Here is a 17,470-nt window from a genome sequence, read left to right on the forward strand (position 1 = left end):
CAGGTCATCATCTGGAGGAGCAAACTCATACAGGAGTCGATTCTGAGCCTCTTCTCTGGATTTAAATTATGTATTTCTGTGGGGAAGAGAACACAAGGAGGAAAAGTCACCTTGCTGTGACGCATCTTTGTGAGATATCAGTGAGACTGGGAAAAGCTGAAAAAGTCACAGAGCTGGGAGGGACCCTCAGGGATCAAATCCTGCCCTGTCCCTGCACAGACACTCCAAAAACCCCACCCTGAGCAGCCCTGAGGGCTCTGTCAGTGAGGGGCTGGGAACACAAACCCTGTGAGGAACAGCTGAGGGAGCTGGGGGTGCTCAGCCTGGAGAAAAGGAGACTCAGGGGTGCCCCCATCGCTCTCTGCAGCTCCTGAAAGGGGCCTGTGCTCAGCTGGGCTGGGCTCTGTCTGCAGCAGCACTGACACAGCCAGAGCACACAGCCTCAAGCTGCACCAAGGGAAATACAGGTTGGATATCAGGAAAAAAATATAGTTGGATATTAGGAAAAGGTTTTTAATGGAAAGGGTGATGAAGTTCTGCAATGGCTGCCCAGGGAGGTGGTGCAGTCCCCATCCCTGGGTGTGTTTAACAAAGCCTGGATGTGGCACTGGGTGCCAGGGTTCAGCTGAGGTGTTGGGGCTGGGTTGGATTTGATCTTGAAGGTCTCTCCCCACCCAGTGATTCTGTGAATTCTGTGTCCAAACACTCCTGCAGCTCTGGCAGCCTTGGCACCATTCCCTGGGCAGCCTGGGCAGTGCCCAGCAGCCTCGGGGGGCAGAACCTTGCCCTGAGCTCCATGCCAAGGCCTGGCACAGCTGCAGCCCTTCCAATGTTTGCTTTGAGAGCTCTCTGGTGGAGCAGCTGTGCCACCCCCTGGGTCCCTGCTGCAGGAGGGGTTTTGGTGAGTGCAGCCCCAGCTCCTGCGTGGGATCTCTGCTTGCAGGGAATTTATTTCCCTTTTCCATCAGCAGTGCACTGCTCACACCCTCACACAGCATTTGCTGACACCCAGCTGCATCAGCACAGCCTTCAACCTTTCCATTGCATTTTCTCCCATTTAAAATCCAGTTTCAGGTAAAAACCAATCAATTCTGGGGGTTGTCACAAAGTTTAAATTAGTTGGAATAAAATATAAAACAGCGGCAGCTGCAGACTTTTAAAATCAATATTTTATTTTACTTGAATGTGCAAATAAATATAAAAAAAACTACATTCAAGGAGCTGGCAAACCAATTACAAGCCCAAAAGCAAAGAATCCTTCAAACAAATGGAAGAACAAACTCTTGACTCAAGGTCGTGCAGTTACACAGCTGAAACCCTCAGACATGAACAAGCCCCTCTCAAACCTGCCTGATATTCCCTTCACATCCTTTGCTACTCTCAGCTTTGAGACAATAGCACTGTAAAAGGGCAAAAGTCTTGCTTAATCAGTTCAGATTATAAATTAAGGTTTACAAAATAAGGATGCTTAAAAATACCTGAAGTACACTTAGAATGGGTGATGGAACAGGACGGTGCCCAGGTGTGCTGCCCACCTTGGGACACCTGCAATCAAATGCATTTTAAGCCACAAGTTGCCACCTATTTTCTAGTAAACACTTTTCTGTATCATAAAACCATAAAATTTGGCACAATTGTCATCTCCACTGGGAGACAGCAGAGAGGTGAGCAGGGCTGGGGTGTGTTTTGGTGAGCTGGCTGCAAGGGAAAGGGGGACACTGTGCTTGGCACTGGGCTTGTCCCCCTGCTCCCCCCAGCCCCTGCAGAGCCTCGTGGTCTCTTATCACTGCAAGGAGGGCAGGGGAAGAACCTTCAGATCATTTCAGGAACCAAAGTTTAGCAGAAACCCAGCCCAGGAGAACACAGGGGCTCTTGAAAAGTCTCTGCTGGCAGTGGTTGTGCAAGTGGCCACGAATGCCAGAGAGTGGCCTCCCTCCTTCCCTCCCACAGATTATTTTGCAAAAAAAGACAAAGACTTGGGACAGTTTTCTATTAAACATACCCCAAAGGCCAATTTTTCTACTGTCAAGTGAGACAATTGCGAAACCAAATGTCGTACAGTGGAAATAACCCAGGACAAATCCTACAGGCTGCTCCTTAGGTCTGGCAGAAATCATAACCTAAAAATCAAAGCCACAGAAAGTTTCAGGGGTAGGGGGGGGGGTTATTGCCCCAAAAGCCAGGGAAAAGTTGGAAGCAAAGCTGAAAGGAGGCTGGGTATGCCTCAAAAATGTTGATTTTGTAATACACTCCACAGACAGCGTGCTTGCCCTTGGCCACTGAAAAACAGGAGTGAAGAAGTCACAGTGGGGCTGCAGGACAGACACCAATAAATTTCCTTGATTTCTCACTAGATTAAGTCAGATGTAGTGTTCTGCAGGGATCAGGGCAGGCTGTGTTAGGCTTCAATAGCAGTATGGATGCTCTCTAGGATGGTTGTGGCTGCATCTCCCTCTGCTCCTCGCAGCTCTCCGTGCCAACCCAGCGCCTGTGCTGACCCAGCAGGAGCAGCAGAGTCCGTGGGCTGGATCTCAGCTCGCAGCCGTGCTCCGGGAGCTCCATCTGCCGATGGCACCGATGTGCTGCAGCCCCGAGCGCCGGGGGCAGGGCAGGGAAACGCCCAGCTCCGGAGCTGCCGTCCAACATGCAAAACACGAACCCAAAAACCAGGCCAGACCTCGCAATGGACGCCCCTCCCCATGGATATTCTGGAAGGCAGAGTTTGCAGCTCCCAAAGCAGTGGGTTTCTGGATTTCAGCTGGAGGATTTCTGGCTGAGCATCACTCCCATCCCAGCACCACAGCTCAGGGTTCTTCCCTCAGTTCATGCTCCTGAACACTTGGTTGATGAAGGACAGTCAGAGCCTGAGTGCTGGCCATCCCCGTGTCAGTTTTGGCATTTTTCTCACCACAGCACCAGGAACAAGAGTCATTTGTTGCCTTGTTGGGTCACAGGGATAACGAAGCCCCAGTGAGGAGTTCTGCAGGCTCCAAGACAGCACAACGTCAGGAAGATAGGGAATATCAAACCCTTGGAAGTGGAAGCAGCTGCCAGCATCTGCTCAAACACCAGCCCAGCTCCACCTCTCCAACAAAGCCACCAGTGGTAGTTCACCCCCTCACTGAGCTGGTCAGCAGTGGCCTAAAGCCAGGAAACTGCTCAAAAGTGTGTGGCAATGCCAAGAGCCCCCTTCCCATAAAAGCTTTTCAAAGTCTCTTCATGATGGCTGGAGGATTACACTGCAAGGAGACAAGTCTATGCCATATGGAAAATACATGATAATCCAAAGTAAAATGCTGCTTGGATAAATATCATTAATACATACATTGCATTCCCACCACTATTCTCATGGTAAATGTGCTTCACCAGCAGAGCTCTGCCTGTCTGGGTGCTCAGGGTGAAGCAGGACGGCGGCTGTACTGCACTCTGTATCTGTTCACGGGCACCCCGTGGACATTCACTGTCTCACAGGTGGTTTTGCAGGGCACCATCTCCTCATCCTCATCCCCCATGAGCCAGTCTTGAACCACATCCACGGCCTCCATGGACACGTTCTCCTCCAGCCACCGGTTGTGCCACTCCTCGAACTGCTGGTGGTGCTTCAGCAGCACCACGGGCTGCACCTGGCAGGAGCAGGGCAGGAAAGATCACTGAGAGGGAAAGGCAAAGCCCTGAGCTCTCCCTGAGGTGTGCAATGCTTTGGGAACAGCACAAACGGAAACAGGAAACCACAGACCGTTTAACCACCCCTATTTCCTAATGGCTGCCACTCCCACTTAGAATTTGCATGTAAAGAAAAGGCTGCTGAGCTAATCCAAAGTACAGAGCATTTACCAGCTCTCTTCTGTGTTACACCCAACACAGAGCTGTAACTTTTGGGTGCAGCTTGCAAGAATTTAGCCACAATTCGTGCAATTGGTATTGTGGAATCAGAATTATTGGTACCTGCATTTTGCCTCCCACCCCCTGTCGCAGACATCTTTTTATGAAAATCCTTTCCTTAAGATTTTTTCTTCCTGAGAAGCTGAGAGGCTTCAGAACAAAATGTAAACATTGATTATCTGCTGCTGTGGAATGCAACAGGTGCATCTGTGATTGGTCTCGTGTGGTTGTTTCTAATTAATGGCCAATCACAGCAGAGCTGACTCGGACAGAGACTCTGAGGCAGCTGCCTTTGTTATCATTCTTTCTTTTCTATTCTTAGCTTAGCTAAGCCTTCTGAGATGAAACTTTTCCTTCTATTCTTTTGGTGTAGTTTTAATGTAATATATATAGTTATAGTAGTATAGTATACTAGTATAGTATACTATAGTATATATAGTATATAGTGTAGTGTATATAGTATATAGTATATAGTGTAGTATATATAGTATATAGTATATAGTGTATATACAGTATACTATCTAGTATAATATATAGTAGTATAGTAGTTATAATGTAATATATATCATAAAATAATAAATCCAGCCTTCTGTAACATGGAGTCAGCTCTACATCTCTTCCCTCATCCTCAGACCCCTGTGACCACCATCACACCCCCAACCTCTGCTACCACCTGGGCTGCAGTGGGAGCAGAAGGGAGATGTATGTACCTGCTTGGCTCTGCAGAGAGCTCCCCTCCTGTACATGTAATCCTCAGAGTTCATGATGAACATCATCTTGTGGGTGTTGAGTTTGAAGCGGCAGTCGACGTTGCAGGCGCTCTCCACCCCGATCAGGCGCTTCCAGGAGCTCTTGACCTCGCTGCGCAGGGCCCTCACCTGCTTGCACTGCCACTTGCGAAACTTCTTCAGGTTCCTGCAGCAAAGCAAGGATGACAAAGCATGTGTCACACCTGCTGGAGTGCCCTCCTCGGCTGACAAAGCATGTGTCACACCTGCTGGAGAGCCCTCCTCGGCTGACAAAGCATGTGTCACACCTGCTGGAGTGCCCTCCTCGGCTGACAGGGCTCACAGCACAAGTACGGGACTTGTATTTGCATGTTTTGTATTTCAGGCTCTCTCCGGGAGCTTCCTCTGTATCCTCTGACAAATGTTTAGTGAAATGGGAACAAAGCAGACCCAGAATCCCATCCTGAGCGCATCCTGCTCCATTCCAAACACAGTTCCATGAACAAACCTCAGTGCAGTGATCATAAATCTCTCTGTCAGCATTGCCATGCAGCTCACAGGGCTGGAGCAGCCCCTCAGAGGTGAGTGCATTCCCCAGGGCTGGCACAGCACCCAAAGCCCAGCACAGGGGCAGGGAGGAGGCTGCAGGTGTGGCTCGGGGCAGGGAGCAGCTCACCTTTGCAGAAAGACCGGTTTCAGGAGGAAGCCATCGTTCTGGTTGTTGGGAGCTCCTTCCACCCCAACGTACTGCTCCATGTAGTTTGCCAGGTGCTACACAAGGGAGACAATTCCAGTGAGATTTCACTTCATCAGGACAAACATCACTGCAAAGAACCGGTTTATTTCCAAGCTGATTATTCTGAGGCTGATTTAGGTTGATACTCTTTTGCTAAAGCATCATTTCTGTCAATGGCCAAGCCCCACACATCATCTGCCCACCTCCCAGGCAAATTTATTCTCCTGGCAAAGCCTCACATTTTGAACAATTAAGCAGGGAAATGACTTTTCCTCATTTTTAGACATCTGCTCTGTGGTACACAGACCCTAAGGTCACTGTGGTGTTACCTGGACCTCCACAGGATCTTCTGTCTGGGTTTCTTCTGTATCCAGCAGCTCAATAGTCATGATCACCTGTCCTTTCCTCTGGAGAAACATGACCTGGGATAAAGTTACAGAAAATATTTGCCACAGGGGTTCACCATAAAATGCTGCATATTCCCAAGTCATTTGGACAACAAACAGAAGTTAGGAGGGAAGCAGCAGTGCCACAATGTCCCCTCACTGCCTGTGCTCTGATTTTGGTACCTTCTCTCCACATTGCTCACTCTCTCACCTTGGAGCTTCCAAACCCAGAGATTTCTTGAATTTTCCAGTGATTTTGTGAAGTTCCCTGGCAGCAAGGTCTCACCTTGAAGCAGTTCTCATCAGCCATGCACCGTTCAGCCTTCCACTGGTAGCTGGTCTCCTTTGCTGCCCGGACACAGCGGGATGACAGATTCCCCCCAGCAGCTCCTCGCTTCCTCTCGTTCAGGTAGAGCTCCACCACCTTCAGGCAGATGTCATCGCTCACTAGATGGTGAAGCTTCCATTAAAAAAGGGGGAATTCAGTCAGCAAACCTGGGCCAAGAGTTAACTCCAGTGTGTCATGAAAGCAGTGTGAAATTCAGCATGGCATCACACTCAGCTGAAGCAGCAAACTCCAAAGATTTCCCATATTTCACTCTCTTTTTCATGACTTTGCAATAAAAGGAAGAGAGGGGAGTGAGGGGCTGATGTGCCTTAACTATAAAAGTACAGCTGGAAGACAGATTTGAGTAAGAAGGATCTGACATTTTTTGTGTTGCCTTACATGTTTGTCACTATAGGACATGAAACAACATGAGCTCTACTCTCAAGGTGAAGAAAAAGGAAATTTATTTTCTGATTTTAACAGTTATAGTTTTCCAAAAGTGACAGTGGATTGGAAGGTGAAAATGCCACCTCTCCAATGACACTGGACAAACATCTATCAAATTTTTCTTCTTCTATAAAGAATGCAAAACAATAAGTTATTTACAGAAAGTGCGTGAGAAAGTTTGTTACAAGAATGAAAACATCAGAAAACTTAGAAAATCTTTAAAAAAACTTAGAAAAATCTTTAAAAAATCAAAATGACAGATGTATTTTGAGCATGGCAGAATTTTGAAAAGACTGGAACCAAAAAAAATTGGGAAAGGCCAGAAAGAATAAACCCCCTAAGATGGTTTTTGTATAGAAGCCGAATTCTCTCCCTAAACTTCTGCTGGGGCATTTCTGTGTCAGATTTAACTTTTCTCTGGATTTGCTCTGAGCTCAGTGCCCGCTGCTCTGCAGGGCACTGGCAGAAGGCTGGCAGTGTGTGAGGGGAGATGCCCAGCCCTGCCCAGCCCAGGCTCACCTGGCGCACGATGTTCTGCACCAGCTTGTCCATGGTGAAGCCGATGTAGGCGTGGATGGTGAACATCTCCCTCAGGGTGTCCTCGTACTGAGTGGGGTCAATGTTCCCATCCAGAAGGCTCCTCACCATGTCCAGGAAGGCTGGGTAGTATTCCTCCAGCTCCACCTCACCTGGCATGGGGAAAGGCACAGAACAGGCAGAGTGAAGTCAAGCAATGCAAGAGGCAGCATGGCACGGACATATTTTATGAAAAATCCTTTTGCTAGGATCTTTTTCTCCTGAGAAGCTGAGAGGCCTCAGAAATGAAATGTAAACAATAATTATCTGCTGCTGTGGAATGCAACAGGTGCATCTATGATTGGTCTCATGTGGTTGTTTTTAATTAATGGCCGATCACAGTGCAGCTGTCTTGGACTTTCTGGTCAGTCACAAGATTTTATTATCATTCCATTTCCTTCTATTCCATGCTAGCCTTCTGATGAAATCCTTTCTTCTATTCTTTTAGTATAGTTTTAATATATCATTTCAATATAATATATATCATAAAATAATAAATCAGCCTTCTGAACCATGGAGTCAAGATTCTCATCTCTTCCCTCATCCTGGGACCCCTGAGAACACCACCACAGCAGCACTGCTTGAGAACCACAAAACCCAGGGCAGGGAGAGACATGACAGACAGGAGAGTGACATTACAGACAGGAGAGTGACATTACAGACAGGAGAGTGACACTGCAGACAGGAGAGTGACACTACAGACAGGCAGCTCCCTGCCAGCTGCCCTGACAGGCTGGGACAGTTTCCCTCATGCATTTCCAGGAGTGCCCAGGGCAATAACTATTTCTTTGTGGGGCTGTTTACATTGTAAATCAAAGTAACAGGATTCCTACAGTGAGGTATCTGAGAACAGCTGATCACAGTGCTCAGGAAATCTCTGTGAAGCAGCCTGTGCCACCCTGAGTGCCCTGCTGAAGGAGCTGTGCCCACAAATCACCAACACAGCAGAGCATTGCACCTCCACACCCCTCACACTGCTGGCCCTGGTGACTCACACACACACAATGGAGCACCCAGAGCATTATGAATGAACTAAGCCCTGCATTATTCTTACTTGGCTGTTTGAGTCTCAGCTCCATGGCTGGATCATTGGTTTTTTCTTTCCTCCCTTCACAGAGGAGCTTCTCTCTCTCTTTCTCAGTCCTATATTCCAGAAGCTGCTTCTGGGCCTGGCGATAAATCTTGAGGAGCCTGGAGCACAGAGTCTGGTGAAGGCGTAGGAAGAAATACCAATTATTATTGACAAAGAAGAGGCTGTAAACATCATCCAGGGTGTTGTGGGGCTCAGCAGCTGTCACATCACAGAAGGTGGCTTTGGTCTCCAAAGGACTGCTTGGAGGCCCAGGCACGTGTTTTTTCCTCAGCTCAGGAGTATCCAGGTTCTGCCCCTGGTGGTTTTCTCTGTCCTCATCTGTTGATTCCTCAGAAATGTTGTGTTCAGGTGGCTGAGAGAAGAAGAGCTCAGGTATGAAGTGATGCACAATCTGCCTGATGGTTGCCTGATCCTCCTTTTGGATGGTGGGCTGCCTTTTCACATAATAGCTGATAAGAGAAGCTGCATCTTCCAAAATCTGCTTGTCTTCATAGATGAAGATAAGATGAGGCTCATTTGTGGATGAACTCCTCCCCTCTGAATGCTGCTCCTGGTGCTGTAATCAAGAGAAAAACAGATAAAGATCCCTCCAATCCATACTCAAGAGCCATTCCTGCCAGGAGGAATAAGCCTCTGCTTGGCACAGCTGGTTTTGACCCAATTTCCAACAATTCCACACGGTCCCAGATGTTACGGACACATCTGGGTCACACCAGCAAGGCAGGAAATGCAGGAGGGCTCACTCCCTGTCACACCCACCTCGTCATAAACACTCTCAATTTCATTCAGCAAGCTCTTGGAGCGCAGAGCTTTGGTGTCATTCTGCTTGAAGTTGACAGCCTGGTGGTCCAGGGATTTCAAATAGGCCTTCTCATACTGCTCCCTCCAAATCTTGTTGAAGCCCTGCTGGGCCTCCCTCCATTCTTCCTCTTTTGCTTTCAACCTGCATAAATGAACAATGTCAGTTCAGACAGACAGACACAGAAACACACCCAAAACATTTTAATGTAGCCAATTGTGGAGCAACAAGAAGTTTTCAATGGAAAACTGGAACTGATTCCTGGAAGCAATAAATACATTTGAGAAAGCACCAGCAGTGATGATGACACCTAGAGAATCACAAAACCATTTAGGTTGGAGAAGACCTCTGAGATCATCAAGTCCAACCTTTGATCAATCACTTCTTTGTCAACCAGACCAGAGCACCAAGTGCCATCTCCAGTTGGGTTTTGAACAGCTCCAGGGATGGGGACTCCACCACCTCCCTTCCAATGTTTAAAAACACTTCCATGAAGAAATTCCCCCTGATGTCCAACCAGCAGCGCAGCCTGAGGCTATTCCTCAAGTTTTACTGTTTAAAAATGCTTTAAAAATCCTTTTTCATCTTCTTAAAGAACCCAACACAATGGGAATTACCTCTTCAGAACCACAGGGACAGCAGTAACTGGGTTTTTCTTCAGACTCTCGATGATCTCGGGCGCTTTGTCGCCGTAGATGCGGTAGATGGCCCGGCGCTGGATCACCTCTGAGGTTCCTCCCAGACAATCATCCAGGCGAAATTTCTCCTGGTCCTCCTGGCTCAGGCGGGACAGTTTCTTCTGCACACTCTCCAGCACCCGGATTGTGGCTAAATTGGTCTCCAGGACAACATCCAGCTGTTGAGAGAGTTGCCAAAAATCAGTGTCAGAACAGGCAGAGCAGGAACACGGAGAGCAGCAGCAGCAGCTCAGGTTTGTGGAAGGTGCTCCAGCCCCACAGGGTGGAGCCAGGAAGCAGCAGAAAGGTTTTTAATGGAAACCAAACCTCTGCCAGCTCTCCCAAAGGTCACATGCAATTTAGAACTGGATTCATGCCTAGGAAGAACTGTTAGACTCCAAGCACAGCACATCAAACTTCATCTCAAACCAAGAAACACCAACAGAACTTTCAAGCCTAGGAAGAACTGGAGTCAAGTCTAGGAAGAACTATTAGACTCCACACCAAACTCCAGCTCAAACCAACAAACACCCACAGAACTTTCAGGAATTGGCCATTAATTAATTCAGCAAAATCCAGTTTTGCTTTCTGAGGGAGCAGAGAGGGGGCTCAGCAGCAGAGGTACCTCAAAGCGCTCGTCCTCGCAGCGGTGCAGCTGCTCCTCATACGGAGTCTTCTTGGAGCTGACAAAAGTGGAATCTTCAGACCAGGATGGAAATGAAACCCAGGTATCATTTAACACCTGCAACAGTGCAGAGGCATGACATTGAGCCTTGTGAGCCCAGAGCTGGTCTCATGGGGTTTTCTCTCTTGTATTTTTGCACAATTCTTTCCTGAGGTTCTGTAGGATATTCCAGGTTTAATTCCCACATCACCACTCCCCAGATTTGAGGTCTGTGTGGAACTGCAGGGCCCTGTTCAGAAAACTCAACACCTTCACTGTCACCTCACAAACAGTGATCAGCAGCTGTAAATAAAGGAGACAGGGCTCCTCACAACAGCAGGAATGGCACCTCAGCCACTGCCTCATGGGGCTCTTCTAGAGAAAAATTGTTTACACTGAACCCTCCCAGCCCTGGGGGTCCCCAAGAACAGGGTCTCTGGCCCTGTCCCCCTGAGACCTTGGGGTTGAAGTTTTTCTGTTCTGTTTTGGTGAGCAGCTTTTAGCTTTATATTAAGGATAAATATAGGATATATAGGATATATATATATGTGTGTGTGTATATATATATCTCCCATATATATATATATATATATCTTATATCTTATATATATATCCTATGTCCTATATATATCCTATAAATATATATATCCTATATATACACACCTCCTATATCCATCCTATATATCCAACATCTTATATCTATCCTATATATATACCTCCTATATCCATCCTATATATATATATAGAGAGAGAGAGAGAGAGAAAATTAATTCCAGGATGGAAATCCATGAACGAACCTCATCTTATCCTCATCTATGAAGACAAGCAGATTCAATATTCTTTTCTGTCTACAGGAATAAATTTCTGTCTGCACACAGACTCAAAAGGTATTAGAGATGTGAATTGAGAAAGGTTTAGATAAAATAAGTGAAATGTGGGTATTATTTCAATAAATTGGCTGAATAAATTGAATTAGCACCGAAAAGGGGACTCCACATGCAGCAGCTGTGGCACGAACCGCCCCACTCTGATTTTTAAGTGTGTTCAGGGATGGAAGAGCCTGACCCCAGAGTACCTCCTTGCAAATGGCTGTTCTCCCACTGCACTTGGGCTGCTGGTAGGTTTTTGGGAGAGCTCTGTAACTGGATCCGATGCGTTTGCAGGAGGCGTAATCGATTTCCCGGCTCATTCCGTCCCCGGAGCGGTCGCTCAGAGGAGAAGCAAAGGAAAGTTCTTTCACCCCAAGGAAGGACTTGAACTGTGCAAAGAGTTCTGGGAATTTCCTTCAAAAACACAAGTATTTTGTTATTTCAGTGTGACAGTTTTAGGGTGGTTAATGCATGTCGTAAAAGGGAGAAATCTTTCTCCAACATCTCACCTCTGTTATCATTCTCTCTGAATTGCTCTAGGGTTTGTTTTTTTTTTACTTAAGGTAGGAAAATTATTTCCCTTCACCACACAAACACTCCCCCTTAAGTGCCTGAGGAGAAACTGATCCTTGCCATTTGATTCTCCCTCTTCTCTGCGAGCCAACAGCTCAGGAGGCTCAGAGCAGAGCTGGAGCTGTTTATCCTTCTCACAGCCCTGTTCTCAGATTTCATGTTTATACCATTTTACACTTTGAGATATTAAATGGGGAGTGTGAACAGACAGAAGAAAATATCCTCTTCACAATACTCATTAAGAGCTGTATAGATAAATTTAATGGTTCAGATTTTATTCCTCCTCATTTTGGATTAAACTTCATTTTTTTTTGCCTGCTACCCAGGAGATACTTCTACATTAAATCCAAAACATTCACAATGTGCCCAAAAAATAACAGAGTAGGATCTACAAAGTAAAGGGCAGAGAGGTAAGTTAGTAACTTACCCTAAAAAGGGTGTAACAAGCTGGAGCAACTCAGAGCCAGAGACCAACTCCTGGTTGAAGAGAGCAATGCAACGGAGAAAATTTTCATAGACCTCCTGACTCTTGAGCACCCTGCGCACCTGCAGCAGTTTGGAGAGATGATCACAGCCCCTGAATGCCACTTGTATTGAGAAAATTATTCATTAGCAGTCCACTCATCTTCCAAACCCACTTATTTTAATTTTTGTTGGTTTTTCTATACCTGAAAAGTCAGGGAATGTCTTAAGTGCTGACACATCAATTGTACAGAAAACCAACAAATTAACAACCATATAAAAAGCTGAAGGTAAGTCCAGAGAAAGTGAGAAAAGGACAAATACTGACCTTGTCAAAGAAGGAAAACTCTTGCAGTGTCCCATATTTCCCCACTGTTGCGACTGACAGATCTTTGGTACCTCGCAGCTTCATTTTCTTCTGTTAAAAGAACAAGCAATTACATTTAAAATGTTGTGACTCAAATGCCACTCTATTGACACAGAACAGCTCCCTGCAAAGGCTGAGACCCTGCATTTCCCTGCATTTCCCTGTATTTCCCCAGCAGTGATCTGGCATTGCTGTGTCACATCCTCACAGCAATCTCTGTCAAATGTCTCCCAGCTAAGAAGAAACAACAAAAAAAGAGAATCACTTCAGATCCTGCATAGAAGTAATAAATTGTCCCTTTCCAGGCCAATACTTGGCACAGAAAATTGTGATATTTAGTATCAAACATGTTACCACACATATTTACGCAAGCATTAAAAATTGCCTTTTTCTACAGCAATTAAAATAACTCAAAATTTTGTTTCTCATACACCTACATACATCAAAGACACTGCTCATTACACTTTTATCTCAGTAATTAGTAAGCACAATTAATATGAGGTTTTTATGAGTTTTTACTTTTTGGAAAATACCTTTGCTGGGCCAGAAACAGGACGCAGCAGCAGCGGCCTGGATCGCTTCTTGCTGTGCTCCAGATTCTTCTCATGCTCAGTTTTCTGGACACTGTTCACTTCACATGGTCCATTTCCTGTGAACTGAAGTAAATAAATAATGATTTCAACATTCTCCTCTCCAATAAAGAATCCTAACAGGACACAGAGCATGTGGTTAAGTCACCTGTTCTGAGAAAATCCAAACAATGAAGAGGAGCAACGTTCATTACTGGCTGAATGATTTTCCATGTTTTTCATATTCTACATGCAGAAAGAGCATTCAATATCCTGCCCTGCTCTCAGCACATACCAAAGACCTTTTTGCCTCTGGGAGGAACTGTCCAAACTCTGAGAGCAGATCCTCCTGTCCCCGGAACAGATTGGCCACTTCAGTGAACACTTCCTCCTCTGACATGCCCCGGAAGGGTCTGCCCTTGGTGTTCAGCTGCTCCTTCTGAAAAAACACACACAGATGTTCAACAGAGTCAGAAATTCCTTCACTCTGCCAGAAAATTCACCCTGAGACAAAAACATGAATGCCACAGAATTTGAAAGGATTCTCAGGCAGCTCCACGTTCTTACAGTGCCTCTTTTCACACACAGGATCACAAAATCAGCTGGAGGTGAGTAAAGACAGGTCTGGCTACAGCCTCTTTACACCTCACAGTTTTCATATTTTTTGTAATTTTCTGTGAATATCTATGAAGACAAGTGCTTGGGAACTCTCAGTCTGCTCAACAGGCAGAGATTAAATGTGACAACCACAACTCCAACAGCTCCAGTGCCAACCCACCGCCTCCAACACAGGAGACTTTTTACCTGGTAAGTGTGAAGAATTTCTAGAAAGGATCTGTAAATCTCTGGATGGTCAAGGAAACGTGTTTTGATCTTATTCACGTAACTGATGGCATTATTGAACTCCACAGAATCAGATTCCAGGGGGATTTGGGATTTATCTTCTTTGTAGGGAAGCTGCTGGCGGAACTCCTCGGAGCAGTCGCTGTGGTTGTGGGAGTTCTCCTGGGAGTAGTGCAAGACCAGCCCACTGCCAGGGAGTGCACTGGGAACAGGCTCTGGGGGCACCTGGGGGCACAGGACACACGAGATGGGTTGGAAAAAGATCAGGGATCAGCTCAACAACAAGCCAGCAGCAGTGCTGGCAAGGTGTCCAGCTAAGAAATACTGTCACGTGAAGAAGGAAGAAAAAGTATTTCAGTCACCAATCAATTTCCCTGTCAGGTTTATTAACTCCACCTGTTAAAATAATGCCTGAAGTTCTCCCTGGTGCAGGAATCACCTGATTTGTGGCTGTCACAGCCTTATTTGCTTTACTTGAGAGGCTGCTGCCACTGGTTGTTGCAGAGGAGCTGCCAGTTTTAAGGGCTATATTAAACATAACACCCTTACAGGTGTTAATTCCTAAACAACACAGAGATCTGAGGGAGCTGAGGTTTAAAAGGTAGTTCCTGCTGCTAGCTGGAGTTAAACCACAAGTTTATCAGTTCTATTTCAGCTCCACAACCACACAATAACAACAAAAAACAAGCAGGGGTAACACCCATCTGTATCCCAGCAAGTGTTTCACACCAACAGAACCTGATGGGGACTCCATGATCTTAAAGACCTTTCCCAACATAAACAACTCAATGATTTCACAGTTCTTTTGCCTGCTTCCTAAACAAATTTCCTGGTTTCTCAGTGGAAGACTGGAAGTGCATTCTTCCAGGATCAACCCTTGAAATTTGCCACTACCCACAACCAATATTAGGAACCCATTTAACAATGTCAAGCCAATCACAATTTCAGTAATTGGCTTGATATTGTTACATTTCAGTTTCCAAATACAACTGAAATATTTGGTGTTGCATGCAGAATCACCATTCTGTGTAAGTCAAACTACCTGGTTTGAGAATAAATCAGGGGTTGGAACTAGGTGATCTTTAAGGTCTCTTCCAACCCAAAGCACTCTGTGAGTCTTTGAATAAACATTTAAATTTATATTACACCCATTATCACAGGTTTGAAAAGCATCAGCAACGTGCACTACACATAAATCTGCACAGCCTAAACTGAGCAGACATGTCCAGTGACACACAGAAGAGTTTATTTAGAGAACAAGAGCTCTGTGACATACCTGACTATTCAAAGGTGACTGTATACTTAATTTCCCATTCTTTGGAATTTCTATCCTGTAGCCCAGAGGCAGAAATGCATTGAATCCTACAATGAGGTCAGGATGCTCATGGAAAAGCTGAGAAACACGTCGGATGACTCCAGGTGTGTCAATGCTAAAATTGAGAGGGGTTTGTTACTTTTTTATCCAAATCAGAAACACAAGTAAAGTCCAGAAAATGCCAAGAGAAACGTGAAGTATCTGGTAACCTAAGGATGCAATTCTTTAAAAAAAATTTAGTTAAATTGGAGGGAATGAGCACTGAGAGGGGTTTGTTACTTTGTTATCCAAATCAGAAACACAAGTCCACAAAATACCAAGAGAAATGTGAAGTATCTGGTAACTTAGGGATGCAATTCTTTTAAAAAATTAGCCCAATTAGAGGGATTGACCACCTCAGCTTCACCCTGGGAATGTGATCCATGGAGAGGAGAGATGAGAGTGCAGCTTGGCAAAGGGGCAGGACAGACAGACAGACAGACAGACAAACAGACAGCACCTCCAGGGCTGGCAGGTCATGAGTTCTGTTCAGGCTGCTTCACTTATTTCTCAAATCTGTGTTTGAGAGTGGAAAGCAAAAGCAGATTTTGCTTTCTCCTGTGGATTTCACCTCTGGAAAATGATGGGATGGGCAGAAATACTCCACCTTCCAGGACTGCAGCACTGTGGGACAGGGTGGAGGGGGAATGATGGGGTGAAGCTGGGGGGCTCTGCACAGACCCCACAAGGGCTGAGACCTGGGGGAAGGGCTGGAGCTGTGCCAGGCCTTGGCATGGAGCTCAGGGCAAGGTTCTGCCCCCCGAGGCTGCTGGGCACTGCCCAGGGAATGGTGCCAAGGCTGCCAGAGCTGCAGGAGCTCCCAGGGGTGCCCAGGGTGGGGGTGTTGGGGTGGCTGGATTCGATCCCTGAGGGTCCCTCCCAGCTCAGGATGTTCTGGGGGTCTGGGAAAGGCTGAGGAGCTCCCAGAGCACCCAGGGCTGCAGGACCTCGGCTTTACCTCTGGCTCTTGAACTCCTTCATGATCTCCAGGAAGCCGTTGTAGGTGGCGGGGTCGCTGCCAAAGCGAATCTTCACCTGGTCCAGGTAGGAAAGGGCATCCTCCACCTGTGGGGGAGAACACGGTGAGTCCAGGCAGGGGAACCGGCCCCGGGGGAGCCCCGGGAAGGGCACTCGGTACCGGAGAGGCCCCGGTGGCTGCCCGGGCTCGGGGGTGTCACGGCACGGTACCGGGGAGCCGGGAACACGTCCCTGGGGAGGATGACCGCGGTACCAGAGAGAACAGCAGGGCCGGGGAGAGCGGTATGGCCCAGGGGAGGGGGGAACAGGCCCGGGGAGCCCTCACGGTACCGGGGGAACACGACACGGTACCGGGGGGAAAGGATGCGGCCCCAGGGGACCCCACGGAAGCAGCGGAGGAGGGCGGGGAAGCCCCCGGCGCGATGAGGACAAGCCCCCAGGACACCCCCCGATACCGGCGGGTGAGGGACAAGCCCCGGGGGACGAGTTGGGCACCGCGGCCGGCACAGGGCAGGTCACGGCGGGGGCGGGCGGGGCCGTCCCGGGGGGGCTCGGAGCGGCCATTCGCGGGGGCGGGGAGGGTGGGGAAGGGGCGATGGCGGCCGCCGGGGCGGCCCCCGCACTCACGTGCACCGGCAGCTTCTCGTGCGGCGCGGCCCGGCCGCCGCCGCCGCCCCAGCGCGGGGCGCTGCCCCCGCCGGCCCCGCGGCCGCCGCCGCCGCCCCCCGCCGCCATGTTGGGTTCGGGCGGGCGAGCGCGGCCCCGGCGGCGCGCGCGGCCGCTGCGTCAGCGCGCACGGCACAGACCACGCCCCCTCCGCGTCTCCGCCCTCTGATTGGCCACGCCCCGTGATAAACCACACCTCCTTACCGCCCACACTGTGTAGCCACGCCTCTGTCCAGTAAGCCACGCCTTTATTAGTGACAGACCACGCCCCCAGTGCGGCTTCCGGGCGTTCGAGCGCCGGGGCGGGAGCGGCGCCTCAGGGAGCGCCTGAGGGAGCGGCGGGGCCGCGGCGGGGCTGAGGGCGAGCATCGCCCGCGGAGGAGCCCGGGGCTGAGGGGGAACAGCGCCCGCGGAGGAGCCCTGGGGGCTGCCGGAGCCTGAGGGGGCTGCGGGATCCCACGGAGTCTGCAGGA

General features: G+C 48.2%; 1 protein-coding gene across 2 annotated transcripts; it reads right to left on the reverse strand.

Moving 5' to 3' along the window:
• Nucleotides 1-1,151: 1,151 nt before the first annotated feature.
• Nucleotides 1,152-17,066, reverse strand: SIN3B (SIN3 transcription regulator family member B). 2 transcript variants are annotated; one of them, XM_064734237.1, is made up of 19 exons: nucleotides 16,959-17,066; nucleotides 16,312-16,418; nucleotides 15,276-15,429; nucleotides 13,961-14,224; nucleotides 13,452-13,595; nucleotides 13,121-13,243; nucleotides 12,549-12,638; nucleotides 12,186-12,304; nucleotides 11,392-11,599; nucleotides 10,278-10,394; nucleotides 9,593-9,831; nucleotides 8,936-9,119; nucleotides 8,138-8,732; nucleotides 7,027-7,196; nucleotides 6,019-6,192; nucleotides 5,676-5,768; nucleotides 5,287-5,381; nucleotides 4,593-4,797; nucleotides 1,152-3,623 (listed from the first exon to the last, which is right to left on the reverse strand). In XM_064734237.1, exons 1-19 carry the CDS (start codon nucleotides 17,064-17,066, stop codon nucleotides 3,393-3,395), a joined length of 3,420 nt encoding a protein of 1,139 aa, XP_064590307.1. In that variant the 3' UTR covers nucleotides 1,152-3,392. The 2 variants fall into 2 exon arrangements, with proteins under 2 accessions (XP_064590307.1, XP_064590308.1); XM_064734238.1 differs by lacking the exon at nucleotides 16,959-17,066 and adding an exon at nucleotides 16,542-16,560.
• Between the last annotated feature and the right edge of the window lie 404 nt (nucleotides 17,067-17,470).

This window comes from Zonotrichia leucophrys, chromosome 28 (genome assembly GCF_028769735.1).
Source record: "Zonotrichia leucophrys gambelii isolate GWCS_2022_RI chromosome 28, RI_Zleu_2.0, whole genome shotgun sequence".
Taxonomy (NCBI): domain Eukaryota; kingdom Metazoa; phylum Chordata; class Aves; order Passeriformes; family Passerellidae; genus Zonotrichia; species Zonotrichia leucophrys.

Bases quoted from the DNA above. Each gene is read 5' to 3' on its own strand.
- SIN3B (XM_064734237.1), bottom strand. From the start codon at position 17,066: ATGGCGGCGGGGGGCGGCGGCGGCGGCCGCGGGGCCGGCGGGGGCAGC. The intron at 13,244-13,451 runs GTATGTGCTGAG...TATTTACTTCAG, and splicing joins CAGAGGCAAAAAGGTCTTTG to TTCACAGGAAATGGACCATG. The intron at 12,639-13,120 runs GTATTTTCCAAA...TTCTTTTAACAG, and splicing joins CTGTTTCTGGCCCAGCAAAG to AAGAAAATGAAGCTGCGAGG.